Here is a 25,223-nt window from a genome sequence, read left to right on the forward strand (position 1 = left end):
AGAAAAATACAAATATGCTCTATTTTTAGTAAAAGCTTAAATCTCCAAATGCAAATGGCATATTTTAAAGGTTTAAGTCGTGTGTGTGTGTGTGCGTGTGTGTGTGTGTGTGTGTGTGTGTATGCAAAGAAGTCAGAGGTGATGTATTCCCTGGAGCCGGGGTTATATAGACGGTTATTCCAAACTGAGTTGTGGAAAGTGACCTCAGGTCTTCTGCAAGAACAGAATGCACTTTTAACCACTGAGCCATCTCTCTGGTCCCCAGACAGTATATTTTTAAGCAGTATATTTTCCTTACCCACTAAAATCCAAATTAGACATTATCCTCAAAATATTCTTCTTATGTTCACTCTGCAGCTAAACCTCCAACCTTTCCCCCTTTCTTAGAATCCTTCATTAAGCAAAAGAACCTTCTAGAAAAACAAGATACTAAGAAGAAACAAGATATACTAACAAAAATACACTGAAACTTTAGCTACTGTACAAGTTTTAGTATGTATACAGGCATACTGCTGCTAAGGTAGAAATCCATAATAAAAAGTACCTGCATGGCTTTTCAGATAAATTCTCTGGTGACAAGCCTACTGAATAATCCCACAATCATTGCTTACATCTCCTTGTGAGCTATCGCTATTATTCTGCTCATGCTAAACTAGGGCGAAGGCCACCTCAGCAGCCCTGACTTGCCTACAGATAAATTTAAAGAGCAAGTGTTGCTTAACTTCTGGAAAGTCTTCAAACTTCTCCACTGGTTCAGGAGTCAATGGGGAAGGAAAAAAGGGCGATGCAGCCCACACGGGGGAGGCAGGATTCTTTTTGTTCTCACACAGACAGGCTGGCCACCAGGAGTCAGCTGCCAGGAGCCTTGCGAGGACAGCGCTACAAACCCCACCTAGGAATCATGCATTCAGGCTTGCAGGTTTGGAGGAGTGACTGGGTGTGATGAACACCCTCCACCCTTGGGTGAGTCTATTGGCCTGGTGGAGTGACTGGGTGTGGTGAACACCCTCCACCCTTCGGTGGTTCTATTGGCCTGGTGGAGTGACTGGGTGTGGTGAACACCCTCCACCCTTCGGTGGTTCTATTGGCCTGGTGGAGTGACTGGGTGTGGTGAACACCCTCCACCCTTCGGTGGTTCTATTGGCCTGGTGGAGTGACTGGGTGTGGTGAACACCCTCCACCCTTCGGTGGTTCTATTGGCCTGGTGGAGTGACTGGGTGTGGTGAACACCCTCCACCCTTCGGTGGTTCTATTGGCCTGGTGGAGTGACTGGGTGTGGTGAACACCCTCCACCCTTCGGTGGTTCTATTGGCTTGGTGGAGTGACTGGGTGTGGTGAACACCCTCCACCCTTCGGTGGTTCTATTGGCCTGGTGGAGTGACTGGGTGTGGTGAACACCCTCCACCCTTCGGTGGTTCTATTGGCTTGGTGGAGTGACTGGGTGTGGTGAACACCCTCCACCCTTCGGTGGTTCTATTGGCTTGGTGGAGTGACTGGGTGTGGTGAACACCCTCCACCCTTCGGTGGTTCTATTGGCTTGGTGGAGTGACTGGGTGTGGTGAACACCCTCCACCCTTCGGTGGTTCGGTGGTTCTATTACTGGACAGAGAGCACTGTGAGCCAGTTTTCCATTTGTCTTCTACCAGTGCTATCAGGAAGCCTCTCTGCGCTGGACCTCTACCTCACAGGGGACACAGGGTTTCACTGCAGAACTTGAAGAGGATGTGAAACCTGCAATGCAACAGAGTTAGCTACAAAGAGTGCGGCTGCAGGAGGCGGCTGCTACTGCGGCCTGGGGAATTACTGATCACTTAGCACTGCATAGGGACTGCCTGCTCTGCTCCTTAAAACAGCAGTTCACTTCCCAACACACTTCCCAACACACACACATACACACACACACACACACACACCTGCTGCTTTTCACAGTTTTCTTAGTCCCACAAGATTGGCAAATGCTAATAAGCTTGGCACAAATCTCTGAAGTCTCTGATGAACATGGCAGCTCAGCCATCTGGTTTTGTCAGGAAAACAGTGGACTGGTAATTCTCTTACACAAAAATCATATTGAGAGCAGTATAACAAGGTTACTGCATTAGGCCTTTAATATCTTCCCCAAACAACAAAACCCAGCCACACAGCAAGCCAAGTCTCCTGGTGGATGTGACTCCAACTGTTCCTTCAGAGATGGCTGAAGCAGCAAGGAACATAGATCCTGTCTTATGTATAACACCACGCAGCCATACAGTTCTTTGACTGCAAAACATCTTTGCCACTTTTTATTTCATTTCTCAAAGCCTTCAATTACACACAGAGTTAATGTCAGGTCAGTTGCTTAGACACTAATAGGAACCCTCAATTACTGATGGATTTGCCAGTTAACCAATGCTGATGAGAGGTAACCTTGCCCTCACTGCTGCTCTGGGGAGAAGCCTCAGTTTGCCCTTGCACTAGGCTCTGCGAGCAACATTCTCCTACACCATCTCTTGTACTCTCCCTTCAGCCATAATAAGACACTGGAAGACCATCCAAGTAAAACAGGGTGGGGACTAATCTCTTAATTCTATGTCTTGCTCTAAGTCACAGACCCTGTGACCCTGATTCTGGTCCAGAAACGAGGCTAGGCTGTATTTATAGGTTGAATGAAACACGATCCAGACAGCTGCCCAGTGGTACGCAGGAAAAAGGCCCAGGAGACACTAGCTGAAGAGCAGCTGTTTTTGGGACAGGGAGTGTCCTTGGCTGCCTTTTGGGACCTGGGATTAGCAATTCAAGGCTGGTCAAAGGCTCTCAAGAGTATTTCCTAAATATGGGATTTGTGCTTCAGTTCATCAAGACCACGGGGGATATCTGAAACCTCAGGCAGTGCTAACCCCTGTGGTTTTTCTTAAACACATATACCCATGATGCCTAATTTACAAATTAGATGCAGCAAGCAACTAACAACAAAACAGAATAGCCATAACATACTGTGATAAAAGTTTTTTTTTAACTTAAAAAAAAACTTTTTTTTAGGATTTCCCATTTGCCATATATGTTTGGAGCACAGCTGAATGTAACTCAAACCTTGAGAACATGGATTAGGCGGGACATAACTACTGCTCTTGTTAGACACAGATAACAGCAGTGGTGCTTTGCGCAGCTGCATATGGCTGCTACTGCTAATGACAATAATGCAAGTGCCCTCAGGTTCATGCTTCCTGCTGTGGGATATTTGTACATGGTGCGTGAAGATGGATTGCTGTGACTGGTGTAATAGAAAGCTGAACGGCCAATAGCTGGATAGGCAGGACCTCTGGGCAGAGAGATAACTCTGGGAAGAAGAAAGGCAGAGACAACAGACTTGGAGGAAGGAAATGGGCAGTACGGAGATGAGGTAACACCACGTGTCAGAATGTAGATTAACATAAATGGTTAATTTAAGTATAAGAGGTAGCTGAGTCAAGCCTAAGCAAAGACCAAACTTTCATATTAATAACAAGTGTCCTTGTCATTATCTGCAGCCTGGCGCTCCTGGTGAAAAGGTACTACTACACTTCCTGTGTGGTTTTATTCACTCCCAAGTGAGTGAGCCGTGGGCACAGGATCAGGGCCTTGCAGATGAAGGCACTGAGAAACTTCTGTTCATGAGGTCACCCAGCCAGACAGCAGCAGAGGGCTGCAGGGTGGGAGTGCAGGGTGGGCTCTCCGGCTCTGGAGGGTGGAGGCATGTCTGCTGCCTTTCTGGGGATTGAAAATGAACACCTATCAATGCAGGCACAATGGAAGCCTCAGCTAAGAACAGATGTTTCCGGAATTTCTATTATTTTATGTCCGCCAGCTGCTCAGTGATTCCCAATATTAAAATGTCACAGATACCCCAACCAGTTGGCTTAGGAACTAGAAGAAGGAAGCAGTGAGGTTACTATCTGCCTAGCAAAGGTATGCCCAAGACGTGGGGCACAACACATCAATCCCCAGATCAGGAGGGAAGACAGTGGAACACACCATTCATTCCACCCTGGACTCTAGAGGACAATGCAGAAATCCCATGTGCCTCTTTTGCAACACCTCCCTCCCCTCAACTATAGAAGGGATGAGGCGCTCACCAAGGCCCTGACCTATACTGTTTTTAAGTACTCCATTTTCTTTCATCAGTTTGGATACTAAGCACACTCAACCCCTACCACAGGGAAGTCAAGGGGTGGGTCTGTAGGTCACAGTTGATAGCAGCCAGTCAGCTACCAAGGAGGCCCTGCCCCTGGGCTACATGAGCAGCAATGGTTTCTTCCACTGTGCACTGTGTGGAGTTCAAAGCGGACTTTGAGCCCTGGTGACAAGGATGTGAGGAGCAGAGCTCTGAACATCTGTGCAGATGTTTAAGGCACATCACCTGCAATTCTGAGATTCTAGTTTATACTAGTGGCTCTGGTCTTTCTTACAAAGTGTGAAAAACAAAACTCAAATCCAACAACTCTATAAATCATAGAATAACACCAAATGCTAGTGTTAGGGGTGGAGATGAAGTAAAATGGGCTATAACAGCAATACTTTTAGGCCAGAAAGTAGAAATTGCATGGTAAGATGGGGGAGTGGAACGTTCAGGTGGTAGTGGCTCACGTTTGTGATGTGAACATGCTTGTCTCTGGGTGACAATCATCGGTGAAAGCTCCTGCGAGTGACAAAATTACACACGAGGTTTCTCCAGGGGAAAACAAGCAACCTGGCAGTGTGAGGCTGGCCTAGGAAACAGGACTCTCTCTGGGAAGACGGACGGATGGAAGCCAGAGTGCTCAGAACCACTGCCCCAGCTGCTCCACATCAGCCATGAGCCCTGGATGTGCCCGCCAGCTCTTCTGAGGGAGACCACTAACTGCAGCTCTGCCTTCTCTTCTGGTCCTCACAAGTCCTACCCAGGGCTGCTCCTAAAACCTGAGCGAAACTCTCAACCACGTCACCTGTGCTGTGCTCCCAGAAAAGTCTGGAAGTGCACATATGCTAAGCTGAACCCAACAGCAGCTCTGTGCAGAGGGCCTTTAACTAACGTAAAACTCACTTTGGCTCTTGGAGATGAATTTAGACTAAGACGGAATTTGTGGGACATCAGTTTGGGAACACACATCTCTCTTGAATAATCAAAATATAAGCAATGACGGTCATAAGTGTCAACAGCAGAGCGGCAGCAGGCACTGCATCTGCAGACGCATCCCAGCTCGTCCAACGCAGAGACCTGCGTCGCTCAGAAGCTCTGTGCTGGGGTACAGGCAGCATGGAGCAGCACAGATACACATCTCCTCCAAGCTTTGCTTGCCTCAAGCCTGAAATAAAATCTTTTTATTTGTTCCTCAAAATATATCGTGCCACAAACAGGAAATAAACGATCAGGACTGAGTCCTAGGCCTTTGAGGGCCCCCAAATCGGGACTAGGACGCCCCACTTCCTGTACCTTTTTCTCAGCAGACAAAGGTCAAATGCCTTGGAGCCCAGAACACCCTTCCTTGAAGTCCCTTTGCCACGTGTGTTGGAAAGGAATGAAGCTGTGTTTTGCAGAAGATCTGTCTACTCTAAATTACCAGAAGAAAATTTTGGTAATTTTTTTTTTTCTCCAGAGCATGGAGTAATTGTAAAGTACCCTTAAGCTGGCAAGTCAGGATGCAATTTAGAAAATGAAGAATAAAATCAATTTTAAAAACTGTGTAGAGCTGAAATATGGTGTGTTACTAAGCTGACCAAATGGATTTTCTTCAGCAGTAGTTAAAGATGACGACTTTGCACCAGGAGAGCCTGGACAGTCTAAAGCCAGTCATTGTGGTTCCAGATACGATTTCAAACTATTAGCTTTAAAGCATACCACATATGGGACGTACAGAAATTTGTCATGGGGGCAGGTTTATGGGCAATCCATCCAGAAAGCAAACCAGGCCCTTTCTAGCTTACAAAAGATCTAAAGAAAAAGCTTCAAAACCAGCTCATTTACCAATTAACTGATACTTTGTTTCTCTGTCCTTGGGAGACATATTAACCTTTTCTATGATGTCAGAATCAAAGGATTATTACTTTCAATGGAGAAGGACCAGCTAGAGTAAAGGAAGCTGTCCAGTCAGATACAAGTCTTGAGGAGGCTGAATACAAAGCCTGACACACATAAATGGTAGCACCGGTTACTAATTGGGTAGGTGAGGGTGACATCATATTTGTCTACAGATTCATGGAGGCCAGACTGGACTTTTATAAACTCCCGCTCTGCATGGTTCCCACTGTGCCATGTCTGCATGTTGCCTGATACCAACACTCTTTTCCCTGGAAGCACACTCTGAAGTTGCCTTAACTCTTTAGAATTTTTGGATTCAGTGAAGATTCTGCTAATGCCATCCCCTCCTCTGGGGGAGTTCTGACTGACTGCCTGTGTCGGATGTGGATGGGACTACTCAAAGTGTGGAGAGTAACAGGCCAAGCAGGAGTCTGTACAAAGGGACAGGACACCAGCAGGTGCCGCAGCCCTCCCAAGACCCTGGCCCAGGGCTGCGGCACCTGCTGCTCCTCTACTGCGGTTCTGTGGGGTGAGTCATCTCTCTGTGTTGTTCACATGCACGGCCAGCTGCATGAGAGCTCACAGCACGTCCTGACTGGGTGCCCAGAATGAACCAGGCTCAATAATACAGGGCCTCAGGGAAGCACCTCCACAATCACTACAAACTGCCCCCAATAACTCAGACCAAAGGACCCATGTATCTCCAACAGGAAGTTTAAGATACAACATAAACAAAGATGCAGAAGACAGCTCATGTTATCTCTCTGACCTAATTTTTTCACTTGGAAAAATCAGCATGACTGGTGCTGTTCATTTTCCATTGCAGCTGACTGATTTTCACAAAATTTAGTAGACAAAACTTATGTTTATTTCTAGCATCTTCAAATCCAACAAGATTGGCTTAAAGCTTTCAATGAACATGTACTTTCTGATTGAACTTCATAAAAACTATTCTGGGACTGTATTAAACATCAAGTTTTAGCAAAAGTAAAAACTCAATTTTCTCCACTAATGAAACAAAGGCAATCAACACGAGTATAAAAGTTCCTTTCCCCGTATATAACAGACGAGCAGCTACACCTGCCTTGGGGGCTGTCTGAGCAAATGCGGTAAGGAAGAGCATGCTGTAAGTATACCGCCTTTAAACTTACAGAAATGGCTGCCATCCCTTGTGTCCCCTGAACAAGACAAGACTCCCAGCTAGGAAGTGATGTTCCCATGAAAATCAGTCCAGAACATTTTAGGAAAAAAAAAAAAAAGCACATGCGTAGCATAGACCTCTACTAATTCTAGCTGCTCTTCAGGATCTCTGGTTTCCATGGCCCTAATCCCTAAGTCTCAGCTTCCACATTTCTACATTAATCTTTACAAATGAGACTAGAAAGTAAGCCAATTTGACTAGGATAGGGAAGAAGGTCAGCTAAATAACCTGAAGTCTTCAGTGGGTCAAGATTCGGATGTGGGTAGAGAAAATCAGCACACAGGTTTTCTTTTGAGAGGGGATTCTCAGGACAGCTAAGAGAGAAAACCAGACTCAGGACAATCTGCTAACGAAACAAAGCTGGAACTAAGCGTCTGAGACCAAGTGACCTGAGACATGACACGACCGAAGCAGTCGCTTGTGTCTTCTCACCAAAGACGCAGTGACACACACATAGTCCCACAGTTTTGCTGGGTTGTCAAAGGGTGGTTTATGTATCTGGTCTTTGGAAACTGTCAGAACACTACTTCTCTAAGGATGTTCACATGCAATACAACGGTATCCCCTTCATTCAGTCATCTGTCTGTCCAGGCAGCGAGGCATACTATGTGCTTGGTAAGACAGCAGATGCTAAGGTGTATTAGCAAAAGTTCTGTAAATGTCAGAGATAATACTAACAAAACACAATTCAGTGTTTGGTGCAAAGGAAAATGGCAAGATAAATTAGAAGTGAGTTAAATTCTGAAGGGTTTTATTTGTGGGGAGTGTGTGGGGGTGGTGTACGCATGCACTAATCATTAAATAAGAAGCCCAAGGGCTCTGAGCTGCAGTGGAAGCCCTGAGAGCGCACCTCTACCACTGCCATTTATTTAATGAATACTCCTGGGCACTCTTTAAATTGAAAGATGGTTCATTAGATTTGTGCATCTGCCCTTCTCAGCAATCTGTTGTGTTTCTGATGAAGGCAGGAAAATATGAACATATCATTTTCGGGAATGTTAGGAGTGACTCAGCTTCCAATGATTATGGAGTCATAAAGGGCTCAGGCTGCCTAATTTCGAGAAACAATTTGTCTGAATCATTCTCTGTTCCAATCTCGGGTTCTTATTCATCCTGGAAATCTCAAGGACAGGCCCTCTTCTCTTTGTGTTTCACAAGTCACCCAATGCATCAGCTTCCATCTACAAATATTATGTCTTAAAGGTACTAAGTTCCAACATCTTGTTCACCATCTCCTATGGCTTCTACACTCTGCTCATCTACTGCAGTCTCCCAGGGAGCTGATCAGCCATAGTGTCGGGAATAAACGGACACACTCTGAAGGTGCCTGCTACCCTGGAGAGTTACTTTTCCCTACACAGTTCATGAACTGTTCAGACAGAGTCACCCATTTGCTACTGTCCTTCACAGCACTCAGTCAAGGCCTGCTGGGTTTTGGCCTGGGGAAGACCAAGACACACAGAGCTTATTTCCAGAAAAGCGAGGCTGACACATTTCAGGGGCCAAGCGTGACAATGTTGGGAGTTGCTTTTTAAGAACAACTCAGCCAAGAGTAGATTGCCTAGTGTACTATAAACCACTATATTGTGGTTATTAAGTATATAAGTATATAGAATATATATATTCTAATACCCCATATACTTATTATTGGATCATTTAAAAAGCAAGAATCCAGTTTCTACAGGTTTTGTTGCTCTGGAAGATGACAGGAGTTCAAGGCCAGTCTAGATTACATGATGACCTGTCTCAAAATCAACAAAGCGACTTCCCGGTTTCTCCTGCTGACAAGACGGTGACAGCTGTGACAGAATGCAACCCCCACTGAGGCTGCCTCACTTTACTGTTGCCATGACAAAGACATCCACAGTCTCAAGAGTGAAAGGATTGAAAACCCCACGCTCCCTCACAGGTATCAGATTCTCTGATGGCCAGGCATCCCCTAGCTTCACGGGACAGAGATGTGTAGTGGTTTGCAACATTTTATACAGGATAAATGTTTTCTGGCTTTGGGAACCTAACATCCTGTTATGGATCAACACTATTAAGACATCTAGAAACTTTAAACATTGATTTTTTTTTTTTTTTTTTTTGGTCCTGCAGACACACTCGTCCTGGGAACAGCTTGAAGGTTGTCTCCTGCAGGTGGGTGTGTACATACTGTCAAGGGCAGCAGGTGAGGGGCTGTGCCTTCCCCTTCTAAGAGGTGTCTGGAGAAGGAGTGGAGAAATGGGCCTGACAGTGCAGGATCCTCCAGTCTGCTGAGCGGGGTTAATGTCAAACCCAATGGACACTTACCAGCAATGCGAAGCTGTGCTCTGGCAGCATCCCATACTGCTGGACAAGCCTCTCTCTGGTTGCACTGGGGAGCTCCGGGAGTGTGTCCCGAAGCTGGTCGATATTGATCACCTGCTGGGAGTCTGCGTCTGAAGGCAGCGATGTGGCGTCGTAGAGCACCAAGGGAGGCAGGTTGGGCTCTGGCATAAACCTGAACAAAGAGAACAGATGGGTCTGATTCTGGACGTCTGGACTGATTAGAACCGCAAATCCAACAATGATGGGAATGCTTCTGTGCTTAGGTACAAAGCCAGAATACTTGCAAAGGTTTCTGAATGTCCCAGTGAAAAACTGCACAGCAAACCCGTTCTTCACCATGAAGGCATAAAGACAGGTGAGAGGGTGACATGGAACCAAGCTGCATCCTGGCTTATACTAGTGAGGAAAGTGTCAGCCTGGAAACCGAAGGACAAACGAGAACAATTTCCTTGTGAGGAGGACAGATGACTTCCCTACTTTAAAACTGTGGAAGCCAGTGGGGTGGTAAGAGAGGTGAGGAGGTGGACCCTGGGCCTCTATGGACAGCTGTGAGTGAATGAGGCCCAGCGTAAACTATGATCCCAGTGACCAATAAGCAGCAACACTGGGTCACCAGTGCCGTAAACCACACTGAGTGACCGGAGACGGGGGAGATATACATGAGACGTCACTTCCCATTCAACGCTGTTCCAAAAGACGGTCAGGTGTTAATATCAGATGGACTCCAGTACCGCGCTCATCTTACAAAGGAAAACACTCCTTTGTTCTGCCCCAGCACAGCTCTCCCTCTGCCCAGAGCCAAAGGACTTCTGCAAAAGCAGGGCAGGTCCATAAGTGCAGGGAGGAGCTAGATTAGAGGTGCAGGTAATTCCTCAGTGCAGGACCAAGTCTCAGCTATGGGTTATTCTGTCCTCTGAAAGCCAGGGCAAACTCAAGAGGGAGGCTTCTGGAGACTTGCTGCAGTCTAACTTGGTAGAAGGTGCTCTCCATGGTCAGGAAGAAACCATAGGGAGCAGTAACAGGGAGAATAAAGAAAGTACTGTGGGAAAGTCTGGACCTAGATCACCGTAAGAAAATGGCAGGCAACGATCGCAGTGTGGCAGTGGCGGTACACCAGGCTTCACCAAGAAAAGCCATGTGAGTTCCAACAGCTTTGTAATCTGCTAAACTCTGCGAGAAAAAGTAAAAGGTTCACTCTATCTTAAGTCTATTGTTATTGATTTAAGTGAAAGCCTTCTGTTACATAACAGTCCCTCCGGTTTAAGAACGGAACCCAGAACCTCTTACATGATAGGTGAGTATTCTACGGATGAACTAGTGGCCCCTAATTTGCTTATCTTCGCAATGAAATAGAATCATCTGAGGTCTGAGGGAACTGTCCACTGACAGGCTGATCTCTTTTTCATATGCTTCCAAAGGATTTCAGTAGATTCCAGAATTACTAGCAAATGAAAGCCTAGACCCTCCCTCACCTGCCATCCTTAGTTAAACAACAGTATCTTTGTTACAGAAGTCTATGAAGGTCTCTCCCAGCAATTGACTTCCTATTAAACAAGGAACTCTGCACCTACCAAGTCTAGAAAATATCACTTCTCCTAGTTTACATATAACATTAAATAAGAAATCTTGATCTCTATCATATAAAAACAAGTAGTTCCCCACATTCTCCAGCATCCTCATGCTGGTTTTCCAATGGATATGAAATACACTCCCAAATATCTGTCGGTATTGTGCATGAGGAATAATCACCTGTAGTCTTGTTTGCCTTCTTTGTCTCTCATTGGCACGGTGCACCTGCAACAGTCGGAAAGGCAGCACTAAGTCAACCCTGCATGCAACACTGGCTATACCACATGCAGAGAGGGGACGCTGTATGGGCTGGAGGGCAAGCATTTACTGCAAAGGCTGGGGTTAAAGGTTTGGTCCTATTAAGAAGAGGGAGAAACCTTAGAAGTGTCCGAAAGAGATGGCCCAATGGAAGGCCTTTGGGCCATTAGAATATGCCCTCAGAGGAGGCTGCGGAACGCTGGTCTGATTTTGTTTCCTAGTGTGCTTATTTTCTTCAGGCTTACCAAATACCTGGTAGAAACAACTCAGAAGGGAAAACACGTACTTATTTAGTTTTTAGCTTCAAAAATATTAGTCCATCATGGTGGAAAGGTATGGCAAAGCAAACAAAAAATGGAAATACAGGAACAGAGAGAGTAAGATATATACCCAAGGACACGCCCCCAGAGACCTAGTCCTCCTAATAATGCCATCATATGACTCCATGAGGGGATTCATCATTCATCAAGCTAGGGTCAAATGGTCTAATGGTCTCTGGAAACACATTAGACACACCCAAAGGTGTTCTTCACTAATCTAGTCAAGCTAGCAATCGAGATTGGCCAGCACATTGGCAATGAGGTAAGGAGTTTAGCCAAACCTGTGTTTGGGACATGACATGCTACCAAAGGCCAAATCAATCAGTCCGAAACCTTTGAAGTCGTGAGCAAAATGAACTCACACTTTTTATAAGTTGACCAACTCAAACATTCGCTATAGTACCAGCTGCCTGGCATCGGGAGTTCTCAGTCAATGACAGGCAAACCCGAGGTCTTCAGTTTTCCAAAGGATTCTATTTCCATCCTAATGAATGGGCCTCCTAACTCCTAGGGCTCTCCCATCTTACATAAACAAAGAAAAATGCTTATAAAGATAATTTTGTAAAAACAGAAGCCAACTGCTTCAATATTTTGTGTCTGTGTAGACAGGGACTGAACCTGGGTTCTGAAGCATTGGCAGTGCACATTCTATTGCCAACCCAACCCCAGCCAGCTTACACACAACCTCTATGGACTTGTGAGCATTCTTTGGTATTTTACTTAAAGTACAAAATCTTAAAATTCAGACTGAGAAAAATGAGGGCCCATGTTATCTAAACAAGCACGGAAAGAGTGTATGTGGTGGTTTGAACGAGAAATGCCTCCCAGAGGCTCTGGAATTTGAACACTCGGTCCCCAGCTGGCAGTGCTGTCTCGGGGGCAATGCAGTCTTGCTGGAGGAAGGGTGTCACTTGTGGTTCACAGCTTTGCCCCACTTCCAATTTGCTCTCTTTGGTTCGTGTTTGTGGTTGAAGGTTTGATCTCATGGTTTCCCGCTCCAGTCACTTAAGGTTCTGCCTCCCTTGCTGTTACGGGTACTGCCTTTGGAATCACACGCCAAAGTAAACTCTTTCTTCCATAGGCTGCTTTTGATCATAGTGCTTTACCATGGCAACAGAAACATAACTGATAAAGCATCTGTACAACCTCTCTTAGCCGTTTTCTACATCAAGCTTAGGCTGTGAGAAGTCTCACAGATTGAAGCAAAGGGAAGCAAAGGGAAGCCTGGGGCCTGAGTCTAAGCACTTGGGTGTAAGCTTGGGTCGGCTGAACTCTATGGTCCCAGAAGACCAGGTTTCACCCTACGCAGTGCAGTGGTCTCCTCTCTTACGGCTACAGAGAAACTGAAGCTGTGGTAAGAGGCTTATCAACACAGACTCACCCCAGCTTATAGTCAAAGGAACGAGTTTCATTCAGAACTTCACCTCCATTCTCAAGTTCAGTGATTTGTCTCTGAATTTCATAGTCTATAAAAAAATAGCAAGTTAGTATAATTTTAATCCCTTTCATCCATTCAAGTAATAAATAGAAACCATCCTCAATCCTTAAGTTAAAGGTGAAAAAAGTCAAGGAGATTGCTTATGCTGATCATTCCCTTGAGGGCTGTAGTTTCTTCTCACAACTGGGAAGGGCCTGAGAAGGTCATCTCTTCCCTTCTCCTCTCTCTTTTTCAGACACCTCAGCTCAGAGAGATTAACATCCTAGCACAGCTACAGACCTTGGTAGAAGGGCGGGGACTCCTGTGTAGGACTCCTGACTTGTGCTCCAGGACAGTGACCTATTAGAATTCCTATCCTGGGACCAGCAGATGGGTCACAAGGAACCCTGATAACCCTCAAAATTTATACATAAAATACGGATGGAAATGTATGTGTACTTTTGGAAAGAGAATAATTTTCATTTTATTTTCAGAATATCTGTGACCACTGCTCCGTAACACATGCCCTCATTACCCAACAGATTAAACAAACTGTGTCAATCAACACAGCCCAACATGACTGAGACACAGCACAACTGCTAGGCTCCTTTGCAAAAGGAAGCCTTCCCAACCTCCCACCCCGTGTTCCCTGCTTAAAGCCACACCTTTTAATCCCACCTCTCTTACCCAGATGTTCTCCTTGACTGACATGAAATGATGGCTAAAAGGACCACCATGATTTGAAAAAACCTGGTGGGAAAATTGTAGGCTTGAAGAATTAAGCCCACTGTGGAAAGCTTTGGTTCCGCTAGGCTTTGCTTGAACACAGGTAGAATTCTGATTATTGCTCTAGAAGGCAATTTATATAACAAAAAAAAGGTTAGGGACAACTAAAAAATACCAAGGGCTCCTCTGTGCACTGTTCCAGCCTTGGGTTGGTCACTGTCGCCACCTTGTAGATCAATGCAGCCCTCAACATGGCACACCCAGGCTAAAGGCAAACGTCATCCCACCTGTCCCCAGCCTTCACAAACACAGGCCACAAGCACGAGCCTCTCCCCTTACCTCTTTGGTGGCTTCAGAGAGTGGACTATGTCCCTCCTTACCCCATCCTGCTGCTCCACGAGCAAATCCTTGAACCATTTGAATACCTTCTCTCTAAAAATATGTTCCTTTAAGTGTCTTTATTAAGGCTAGCTAATCATTTCAGGTTTGGGACACAAGATTTACACAGGTGAGAAAAACCTCTTCTGAACTGCATCATTGCTGTCCCCCAGAGACCAGTGTCCACTAAGCACCTTGGTTTCAGCAGTGTGGAGGCGACACCAGCAGGCTTGCTGCCTGTGTACTCCTGACAGGGTTCGCTTTTAAGTTACCCCTCCCTCTAGGGATATCTCTGGCTTTAAAATCTACTGACTCTCCTGAGATGTCCTCCTCTCAGACTATTTCTAGCTTCTGTGGGACTGACAATAGAGCTAGCCTGCTCTACATTAGCTACTATTGTACACTTGTCATCAGTGAAATGCTCACTGTATGCACCACGAAACCCAACCTTGACTGTACAGGCACACGCAATATATTAGCCGAAAATGGCAAAAAGTAGAAACTATATTCAATCTAAAGGATGAACCTGACATCATAAAGCACATGATATGTGGTAGAACACAATTACCATATTTTATAAATCCTCCTAAAGCAGGTGGAGTCTATTTCCTTTCCTTGGGTCTGGCTTGAATTCAAGATGCTTTGAAAAAAGTGTTTCAGAAGTGACACTGTGAGTTGGGTTCTAGAGTTGAGGGCTCATGTGAACTTTGAGGCTTAGGCCTCTACCCTTCTGGGATCCTTCACTAGCAAATGCAAAAGTCTGGGCTAGACAAGGGAAGCACAAAAGGTCACGTGGGCTGGAGAAGTCTCACGTCACAGGGCACATCACAGGGCCCCACGTGACTGAGGCCGTCTCAGATCTCTGCTCCTGCTAACCTGACAGTTTCTGGAGCTGCAGGCATGCGCAGAGGCAGGTCTGGCTGAACTATGAGAACTATCATTGCTGCAGTAGCCACAGTTGCACATCTCACGCGGCGACCGATACACAGAGGGACACAGTAGGAGTTGGAGTTGACATTCACCTATGGCTTTGGCCAAGAATCTGAGGCTGTTGAGATTCTTCACTTCAGTCCGGACACCCAGAGGTTCCCCGGGGTGATGTACGGATATATTGGCGTCTACTCTCAGCTGACCCTCTAGAAAGAAAAAAATACAAAACCTGTAGGAATTATTTGAAACAATATGGTTTGTAGGGCCTGGTGATAGCTACGTAAGTAGTCTCTACCTTGATTTTCTGTCTGGTTAGAACAACCTATGTAGGGAGACAACTGGCTCTGAAACACAGGGCCGTCTCCCCGCCACTCAGGGCCAGCCGGAGTCCTGAGGATGTGCAAACATGCTTCTTGTGCACACACAGACATGTGTGACGCTCAAGATGGAAGGGTCTATATAGTGCCTGTGTGCTAAATGAGAACAAGGTTATTAGAATAGAGGTCCGTTCTTCGGTTTTACTCTATGGTTATTTCCAAAGCATCTGAGCTGGGTTTGGGGGAAGCCTCGGGAATGATTATGTGAAGTCCTCCAGTGCTCTCCATGTGTTTTCAGGAGATTTATAAGACGGTCCTTGAGAATTTACAGCTCAAGGGCAGGAGCGGAAACCTGAGCTGCCCCCTCCCTTCCCAGGCACTGTAATGATTTTCCTTCTATAAACAGCAATCTGAAGCCTCCCTAGTTGCCATGAGGATTTGCTGAAGCAGAAAGACTGTGGTGGATGGGTGGAAGGGGAGAGGAGAGTTGGCCCTGTCCTTGTGGGGCCTCCTCTGCCCTGGAAAGCCCTGTGGCTCAGGAGACATGACCCTAAAGGAGCAGGTGATTTGTGGGGAGGACTAAAGGCTTTGAGGAAGAGAGGGAGGCACATCCCAGAACAGATACTAAGATGAGAAACAATCACATTTTCTATCTTACAAGGCAAAGCTTAAGTTCTGTTCTCCAATTTTATGTGTAATACTTATAAAGATGGGAAGACAAATGTTGCTCTTATTTAATTTTTGAGGCAGAGTCTCACTATGGAGCCCTGGCAAGCCTTGAATTCACCATCTTCCTACAACAACCTCCCACATAGCTAGGACTAGAGGTGTGCGTCACTGGTCCTAGCTCTTAGGTAAGGTTTTAAAGATGTTAATCCTTGAAACCTGATGATGGGCCAAATAAATTTACTTCCCAAATATTCCACAACAAAACATATTAAAACAATTAAAAGCATCAATAAATTCCATGTCAGGAAAAGTAGGGTTGTGACCCCCACTCCAGAGCTGTGGCAACCAGTCTGAGACCGGGTCGTGGGAAGAGCTCCCCCACTCTCTGACTCTGGACTCCTGACAAGATGCCTTTCGGCTCAGGACTGGCTCTCCCAACGGTGGCAGCTCTGACTTCTCGAGAACTGCTCACATCTTACAGCTGCTGATTTTTAAATCACTGTTTGAACACGTCACACTGCACTGAATTTTGAGAAGTGCCACCTGCTTAGGAACCTTGATGTCCCCTTATTTCCTACTTTGTCAGTTACCTAAAGTTTATCAGTTAGACGTCTCAGGTCTCTCCAGAAACCCTCAGACTTGCCACTCCTCTCCATCCTGCTACTGCAACCTTGGAGAGCACACACACAGAAGGAGCGCTTGTCTAGTCCCCAACACTGTGAGTAACCAAGGCTTTCCTGCTGGTTTCCATTGATTACCAGAGCACAGCAGTCCCACTCTGTCATCTCTGCTTCACATCTAAGATCTTATCTGACGGGACCAACACTCACACCAACCATTCCATAGGAAGGCTCCCCCACCTCCCCAACCCGCTTACTCCACTGGAGCTTTGATACTCTTCATTTTTGGAAGGGATGTGAGTGTTGAGACAGGGTCTCATGTGATGTATGTAAGGTTCCCCTCTGTATGCTGTGAATATGTTTTATTACCATTGGTTAATAAAGAAGTTTGCACTGGGTTATGGCAGGGCAGAATATAGCAAGGCGGGAAATCTAAGCAGAGATAGAGGAGGAAAGAAGGTGGAGTCAGGCAGATGCCATGTAACCACCCAAGAAGCAAGACTGCAAGGTAACAAACCATGAGCCTCGTGGTAAAATATAAAATAACAGAAATGGGTTAATTTAAGATGTAAGAGCTAATTAGAAATATGCCTGAGCCATTGGCCAAACAGTGTTGTAGTTAATATAGTTTGTGTGATTCGCATGTCACTCAGGCTGGCCTAAGCCTCAGTATGTAACTGAGGCTGGCCTTGAACTTCCAGTCCTCCTGCTTAGACCCCTGGAGTACTGGGGTTACAGATGTGTACCCCCATATCGAGCTCTCTAACGGAACTTCATCAATTTCCTCTCCCCCTGCCTCCCTTCGGCTTGACTTCCGAGACTTCATGTAAGGGGTTCCTTTTCTCTACTGGGTACTTCTGCCAGGAAGCAAACCTCCCTGTAGAGGCCCTGCAGCTTTCTCAGAATACAAGGAATGCAAGCAACATATAAGAGCCAGTGACTGATACCTACTGTGAACCAACCTCTATGCTAGGACCAGAATGGAAAGGCACTTGAAGATGGGCCCAGTTTTTAAGTTCTTCTTGCCCTTAAGGATATGGGCCTCACTACTCCTTTCTGTCATACAAGTCATCAATCTTTCTAAGCATTGCCTCTGATATGTACACATATAATGGTATTTATTTCTCATTAAGAAAACACACAAAAGCCTCAAAACTTATTCCCACAAGTCCAATTTTCACACCATCAATCATCAGCCATTTCTCAGCTTTCCCTCTAGGCAAATCTTCTCTAACAAGTTAGAGTACGTACTGTCTTCACTCTGTCCCGGGTAATCCTCTGAAGATGCTTGGTCAGGGTGTCACGTCGCCCTTGGTGCCAAATTCAATAGACAAAGACACATTCTGCTCTCACCTCACTACGACATATCAATTAATCCTTCATTTTTTTTCCCCACTCTGTCTTTTGAGACAGGGCTTTAAGCTGAAGATGGACTCAAATTTGCTATACAGCATAAGCTGGCCTTGAACTCGCAATCCTCCTGTGAGCCAGGGTTACCTTCGCCTGGTTTCCTTCTTTCTTGAAACGTCATTCTACACCAGAGTCGGTATCTCAATGCTACTCTGGTTCCCTGAACACTCAGCTTGCATCCCTCTTCCTGGGAAAACACAGGACTCTGTCCTCGTGCACTCCGAGTGGTGCACAGTTCTACACATCCTCTGTCCTCATGACGCCTAGATCTCCAAGGCAGACTTCTCCCCGGAGCCCTACTTCAGGCTTCATAGGTATCCAATTTCCAAATCCAAATCCTGACTACTTCCTCAAGCTTCCTGGAAGCCGCCTTCACTTTATTCCCATCTCTGGTCTTCCACACAAGCCTGTCACGAGCCTTCTTCCACAAACCATCTGGAGTCTAACCATCTCCCCATCATCTCTGCCACCATTGCTTCTCCTCTGGACCTGAGACCCACTCTCCACAGCAGCTACAGTGGCTTCTAAAATGTAAACCAGGCTAAGTGTTCCCTCGGTTGAATCCTTTCCACCATTCCCACATCCCCTGGAAGTGGGAATCTACTTCTGACTACTGTCAAAGTGTCCTCTGCTTACCTTTCTGGCTTGTCCTACAGTCTGTCACCTTGGGAACCTCAGGGTACTTTCTGAGTTCCTCTTTAGGCCAGGCTCTTTGCCTTAGCTGTTTCCTGGAATGCTCACCACCACCTAGTTCTAGGCTGCTTAGGGCCTTGAGTCCTTCTTCATTTCTTAACTAAACATCAGCTCCACTGAGTGGCCTTTAAAAGCAATATTGTCACTTTTCAAGTTGTTCTTCATTATAATAACTATCTTTGTTTTGCTTGTTAATGTAATTCCTCCTTACTCCTCCCAAGGGTCACATCCTCATGGCAGGGACAAGGTCTTTTTTCAGAATTTAGAGCTGGGTCTGACCCATTGTTATTGTCCAATGAATTAAACCCCACTGAATGATGAATTCCAACACACTGGTATTTTCCTGAGCAATAAGCAAACATATTTGCTTCTGTCTCACGCTGGTTCCTGGTAAATCTACAAGCCTGTCTGACTAGAACTAATATAATATACATTTGGAATCATGCAAAAGGCCCATTAAGCCCAAAGGAAAACTGCCCAAGTATGCTGAACTCTGCACGACCAAACCATGTCTGCACAATAGTCTTTAAAAAAATTTAAAAAAAAAAAACCCTCAGGGGACCCTGAATTACTACTCACTTTTAAAGATGATACTCTTTCATGATTTAGAATTCTAATTTTGAAGAGGAATAAAGGCATGAATTTTCGTCTCTCCCAGAGAATACCACACTACATAAATGTCTGAGGAGAATCACTTAGTATCCTGCCGTGTTGAAAGAGAGTTCACTAGTCTGGATTCAGGTATAGTATCAGACCTTAACAAAAGACACTCTGCCTCGTGAAGACAAAATGCCTTTTAAACAAATTAAGTTAAATTACCCCAAGTGCATGAAAGCCTTAGCAGTCAGGTTTAGCTCTGCACTCTGTCCCACTGAGGGCCTCCATGCCCACATCAGGATGTCATCATGCTCAATCTCTGCCTTCTTGGAGTAGACAGCTGTAACAGCTGAACTACAAACTAGGCCACTGCGCACAGTGACAGAGCAGGTACGTCTTCCTTTGAAATACATCTGAACAAGAGCAAAACACTGGGATACAAAACTCTTTCTGCAAACAATGGGGGTCTGAGGCCTGGAGAGGGAGGTCTATGGGGACGGCCAGTCATTCTGGCTGCTGAGTAATCTCCAGAACTGAGAACAGAACGTGGGGCAGGGCTGATTTAAAACACGTCTGCAGTGCTGGAATAGGTCTCACACACGCTAAACGGGTATCTTACCACTGACTGCGTCCCCGGCCCAAATGGGATCAAATTTTACTGCCAATAACCCACAGAACATATCCATCCAGAGGAGTGCAAACTCTGTAAAAGCAGCCTCCTTTTACTGCTGTTGAAGGTGTGCGGCCCCCCACACAGCACCTTTGTCAGATCCTGTGCTGCTTCAGAGCCGTCCTTACATCCACCCTCTGTAACAAAGGGGCAAAGACAAGGACACCTGACTTCCCTGGGGCCTTTCAGACCATGGCCCCACCAGAGCCCAGATCTGCTCCTACAAAGTCACTCCTCCCTTACCACCCAGTGACTCACAGCTTGCTTTCCTCTTCTGTTCCTTTCTTTCCATACAACTATTTGAGAATGACTTTTAAAAGCATAGAAAGTAAGACTCAAAGAAATCAAGTAATATGTCCAGGTTTCTACTGCGAGAAGCCACAGGTTTGGATTCTAACTCAGATCCAGGCTCTCGGTCCACATCATGCAAGGATCAGGGAGCATGACGCTGTATGGCCGCCACTGGGAAGCACCACGGATAAACAAAGGAGGCGCACTTGGGTTCTAATGAGTCCTGGAGTAACAGCCTGCTTCCTTGCCTGTAAGTAGGCATGCCATCATCTCCCGGGAACACCGCAGTGTTTAAGCTACAGGATAAACTGTTTTAATAAGCACACACTAAACTTATCAACTGGTAGATAGAATCACTGTTCAAGTACTCAGTCGGTCTCTTCCCATTCAGATCAGCGTGCAGCTTTGGAGATCACTTTTGACAGCAGCAACACGCTCAGACACTGGACTACGGTGGTGGTGCCTGCTCACTAGCGAAACTACCAGGAGCTCACTAAATGGAGCCCACAACACTTCACACTTCAGTGCATAAGCACCACGTCTACCGGACTCCAGTGGCACCTCTTCAAGACAGCCTCCGGCTGCAGCAGCCTCCGGTGCTGCAGCCTCTGGTGCTGACACGACCATCTCACAGTGGCGGCATGAAAAAGTGAGCAAAGACATTTGGGCTGAAAATGCTAATGGGCGAGAATTTAGACTCTTGAACCCTCCAGGCAGCCCTCAGTGCTCTTCAGAACAACTCGAGCTTCCTGGCTGCTGTGCTGGAAGCAAAGCTGCTGGATTTGTGTCAAAAAGAAACAGAAAGTGCACAACAAATGAGATTCAGTGAACCTGTTCCGCTGCCACTGACTCAAGGGCTCTTGCCGTTGTAGTTTTCCTCCTGCGATGACCCAGAGGGACTCTCCCCCAGCTAACAGGTAGCCTATTCCTTACTCCATAGGTTTACAGGAGGCAGTGATTTTGAGACTATCTAGAAATCTTAAAAACATGATACAGAATCAACGCTTAGCACATTGATGGCTAACCATCCAACCTGCCCATATTTCATTTATGTTCTGTGGAGGAAAAAGCAACATGAGTGATGAATGAAAAACAGACAATCCCCTTATTCCAACGTGGTCTTGTTCTATAAAAGAAACACGCAGGCAGCTAACCTTTCTGCCACTCAGACCCTTTAAGGGCGAGAGCAAATAAGCAAGCTGGTCATCAGGTCTCACTCGCTGCAATTACAATTACAATTCACCATTTGTACAATGGCCTATTTGACAAGCCCCTCTGTAACATGCAAACATGCTATGTGATGTGATGAGGGTGTCCACGGTATTATAGTCCAACAGGAGATGAACATCATCATGAAGGGTGCAGACAAAGTGCACACTGCAGCGCTTTAATGTGCATGCTAGGAAAGAAGACTAAATCACAGTATGTTCTGTCGGGGGGGGGGCGGGGAGAGCGCCAAGGGTGCAGGAGTTTGAAACTGGGTGCGGTTCACTTTCGGGGACTTGGGGACCCCGACAAAGCTGTCGTGAAGAATCAGAGTGAGCAGACCTATGATTTCCTTGACTGTGTTTCATTATGACACTGGTACTCGTGGACTGTCATCACACTCCAGAGCTGTGTCTCTCTCCTTGAACTCAAAGATCAAGGCAGTTTGATACAACTGCTTTCTCTTTGTAGTGCTGGGAATTGAAGCAAGGGCCTCACATGTGCCAGGTAACCACGCTGCTGAGCTGATCTCTAGGCCGGGATCATCACAATATTTATTTACAGAAAAAAAAAAGCTTTACCTGCACACACACATATAAATGTTTACTCCATTTTAAAAATTATTGAGTTATTATTGTCGTTTCTTGAGACAGGGTCTCACTGTTTGGCCCTGACTGGTCTCAGATTCTCTTTGTAGATCAGGTCAGCCTTGAATTCAACAGAGGACTAACTGCCTGCCTCTGCCTCCTGAGTGCTGGGATTAAAGATATTTTAATTGTACAAATGAAGGGGAAACAGTTTGATATTTTACTATCAGCATCCACATACATAGGCATAGTGTGTAATAATCAAATCAGGGGAGTTCACTGTCCAAGATGGATAAAAATTTTGTAAAAGCTGTATCTTCCCAAAATAACAACTGCCTATGCATATAGAACTCACAAAATAGGAATTATTATTCATGAGCAATGTTCTCTTCTGAAAGGTCAGAACTGAACACACCTCATGAACCCACAGCTCTCATGTAACAAACTGGCAGAAGGTAACTCTTGCCTCCTGACTCCCACGCTCACAATGTGTACGCAGTGTTGTTTGTGTGGAGTTTGATTGGGGTTCATAGAAAGAGCGCAGGGGAAATTTTAAGGGTGAAAAGAAGTGAGGTAGAAAAGGCTGAATACAGAGTGTGCCAGGAGCAGAGACAGGGACGACGCAGAGCAGGGCCACTGTCCACACGGCTCTACCTGCCATGTTCGCCTGGCTGGTCCCCAGGGCTTGAAGGATCAGCTGCAGTTCCCTGACAGCCACGGCTGCCTCTTCCCCACAGCACAGGTCAGGCTCCAGCACCACTTCAAGAAGGCCAACTCCTACCAAAGAGAGGCGAGTCACAAACTCATCAGCTAAGGAACTGGGAAATCTTAGGAAAACGTGGCATTAATGCACAACCTTCAAAAGCAACCCCGTCGCCCCTTCCCGCACTTCTGCCACTTGTCAATTTTTAACCCTGGCTAATTTCCTCCAATGTCTGCTTGAGGATACCCAGCTGTGGGCCGTGACAAGGCAGATCGGTCTGTCTAAGGTTAGGGGTGTGTAATTGGCAAGCCTAGCAGTGAGCACGGTTCAGGCTGTGCTATCTCATCAGCTCTGCCAATACCAACATGGATATTTTGATCTGTTAGTCAGTTCCTGTGCCTGCTTTCTCAATTAGTTTAAGAAAAAGTCTTGAAGGGAGGAGAAGTGCCCAAGACCCCAGAGCAGAGAGGGTCAGAAGAAGTTAGACCCAACCTACCAGCTCTATTCAAATCAATGAGAGTCTGGGACCTCAGGTCATCATGGAGGCTTTTGCCACTGTCCTGCTCCAACTGGATCTGTTTGATCCTCACTGTCTTGGTGGTCACCTGACTCTGTTTCTTCCTTATGTAGATGCTGTACGTCAAGTGTCCATTGGTAGCTATCGGGAGCCTCTGCTGGGTGATCTGGTAACCCGCCTGTTCACAAGCATACATGGATTAGTTAAGACTCCAGAACTAAAAGCTGGGATTCACTTAACTTTTAGTTTCATGTCATAAAGGTTTACTTGAAACAAACACAAAGAACAGGAGAAACAACAACAAAGCCTAGTTTATACATTGTTGCCATAATTTAGTCTTTATTCTCCTGGCTTTTTCTATTACCCCGTTCCCCACCCCAAGTCTCTCACCCCCAATAAGGATGCAATTAGCAACAGGAATCCTGTCTTCCTGACTGGAGTGCCATTTTTGAGAGTAACAATAATCTCATTGTCAGAGGCCCCTAAGAGAAGAATTTATTGTTTTCATTTAGCTCATTAGCCTAGATTCTGCATCTCATTACCAGGCTCCTGCTGAGCCCCTTATTAGGGGATGCCAGCTAAGCAGCTAGCCATCCACTTGCAACATGGCTTTCAACAACTGCCATTGCGTTCCAGCTTGTTTAAGGTCTGCTTTTTTGGGTACGCAGTCATGTCAGCTGCTCTTCCCTTACCCCTCTGGCCGGAAAGTGCTGCAATGTGCTCCCAATCTGCTAACAGACAGCACACAGCGCAAAACGCTGACGGACGCTTCTAAAGGGAAAGGATCACTTTCTAACACATGCGTGATGACGGAAAGACTGGAGATAACCAGAGTGACGGCTAAAGCATCCCCAGGACTTGCTGGACACTGTCGTCCTCATTCAATCCCAGGAGCCTATGTAGTATAGGCAAGAGGGGCCCACACATAGAACCAGGACATCTCCAGGTCACACTGGCCCAAGCTGGTTCCTCTCCTTACGGGGCCAGTGAAAGACTTTTAAAATTTTTACTGCCTTAGAAATACAAGTGGACATGTCAAGCCATGTTTAATGTGACCTTCAAGGTTTCCGATGCAGGAGGCCTGGAGTAGGGCTGTAGGATTTGTATTCCTAACAAGGCTCTGGGAGATGCTGACACTGGGTGCCCTGGAGTCACACCTGGGGAACTGTGCAGAAGGCTAGCTCCTTACGTATACTCGGATAGCAAGTCTGCACCTATAGCCCTGAATTCTGGTTTGGGTTGGTGTACAAAGCACCAGGCACTGCTAAGTCTGAGTTTCAGATAACAGCAAATGAGCTGTGTCGTATACAGGCCCTGTGCGACACCGTGACTGCCTGTTCTGACATGCCCAACTGCCCAGGTCAGGGGGAACAGGCGACATTCCAAACATTTCCAGGGTTTCATGAGAGTCAGTGGTACACAGCTCACCTAGCATATGCCAGTCCCTAGGTTCCATCCCCAGTACTGAAAAATTAAACATTTCTTTTCAATTTATATAGTCGAACTTGTAGAAATGGGGGCTGTGGGGGAGCTACAGGTCCTCTTTACCTTGGGATTTTTATTTACGTCTGTTCATGCCCACTAAACCCCAACTCCTCCAAATCTTCAGTTCCCGGAGGAAGATGCATGGCCGTGTTTACTGCTATCGCTTTTCAAAATCATACTTACCTGTCAGAACATCTGATTAAATGCACATGATTTTCAGAAACCCATTCAACACTCCAATTGTGTTCCAGCGTGACACCATGAAACGTGGTCTCTCATTCACACTGGCACCACTTTAAAAAAGAAACTTTCTAAATTTAGTGCAAAAGCAAGTAA

General features: G+C 46.0%; 1 protein-coding gene across 2 annotated transcripts in view; it reads right to left on the reverse strand.

Moving 5' to 3' along the window:
- Gatb (glutamyl-tRNA amidotransferase subunit B) overlaps positions 1-25,223 on the reverse strand; it is a 78,970-nt gene that overhangs the window by 20,960 nt on the left and 32,787 nt on the right. Inside the window, exons 4-9 of one of the 2 annotated variants that reach the window (XM_048424734.3) lie at positions 23,382-23,580; positions 22,837-22,959; positions 15,215-15,328; positions 13,053-13,137; positions 11,274-11,318; positions 9,507-9,696 (exon numbers count right to left, since the gene is read on the reverse strand). In XM_048424734.3, the coding sequence (XP_048280691.3) occupies positions 9,507-9,696; positions 11,274-11,318; positions 13,053-13,137; positions 15,215-15,328; positions 22,837-22,959; positions 23,382-23,580 (756 nt within the window). The remainder of the gene's footprint in view (positions 1-9,506; positions 9,697-11,273; positions 11,319-13,052; positions 13,138-15,214; positions 15,329-22,836; positions 22,960-23,381; positions 23,581-25,223) is intronic. The other variant, XM_048424736.3, reaches the window with a different exon arrangement.

The sequence above is a fragment of the Myodes glareolus genome, chromosome 20 (genome assembly GCF_982192425.1).
Source record: "Myodes glareolus chromosome 20, mMyoGla1.1, whole genome shotgun sequence".
NCBI classification, from domain to species: domain Eukaryota; kingdom Metazoa; phylum Chordata; class Mammalia; order Rodentia; family Cricetidae; genus Myodes; species Myodes glareolus.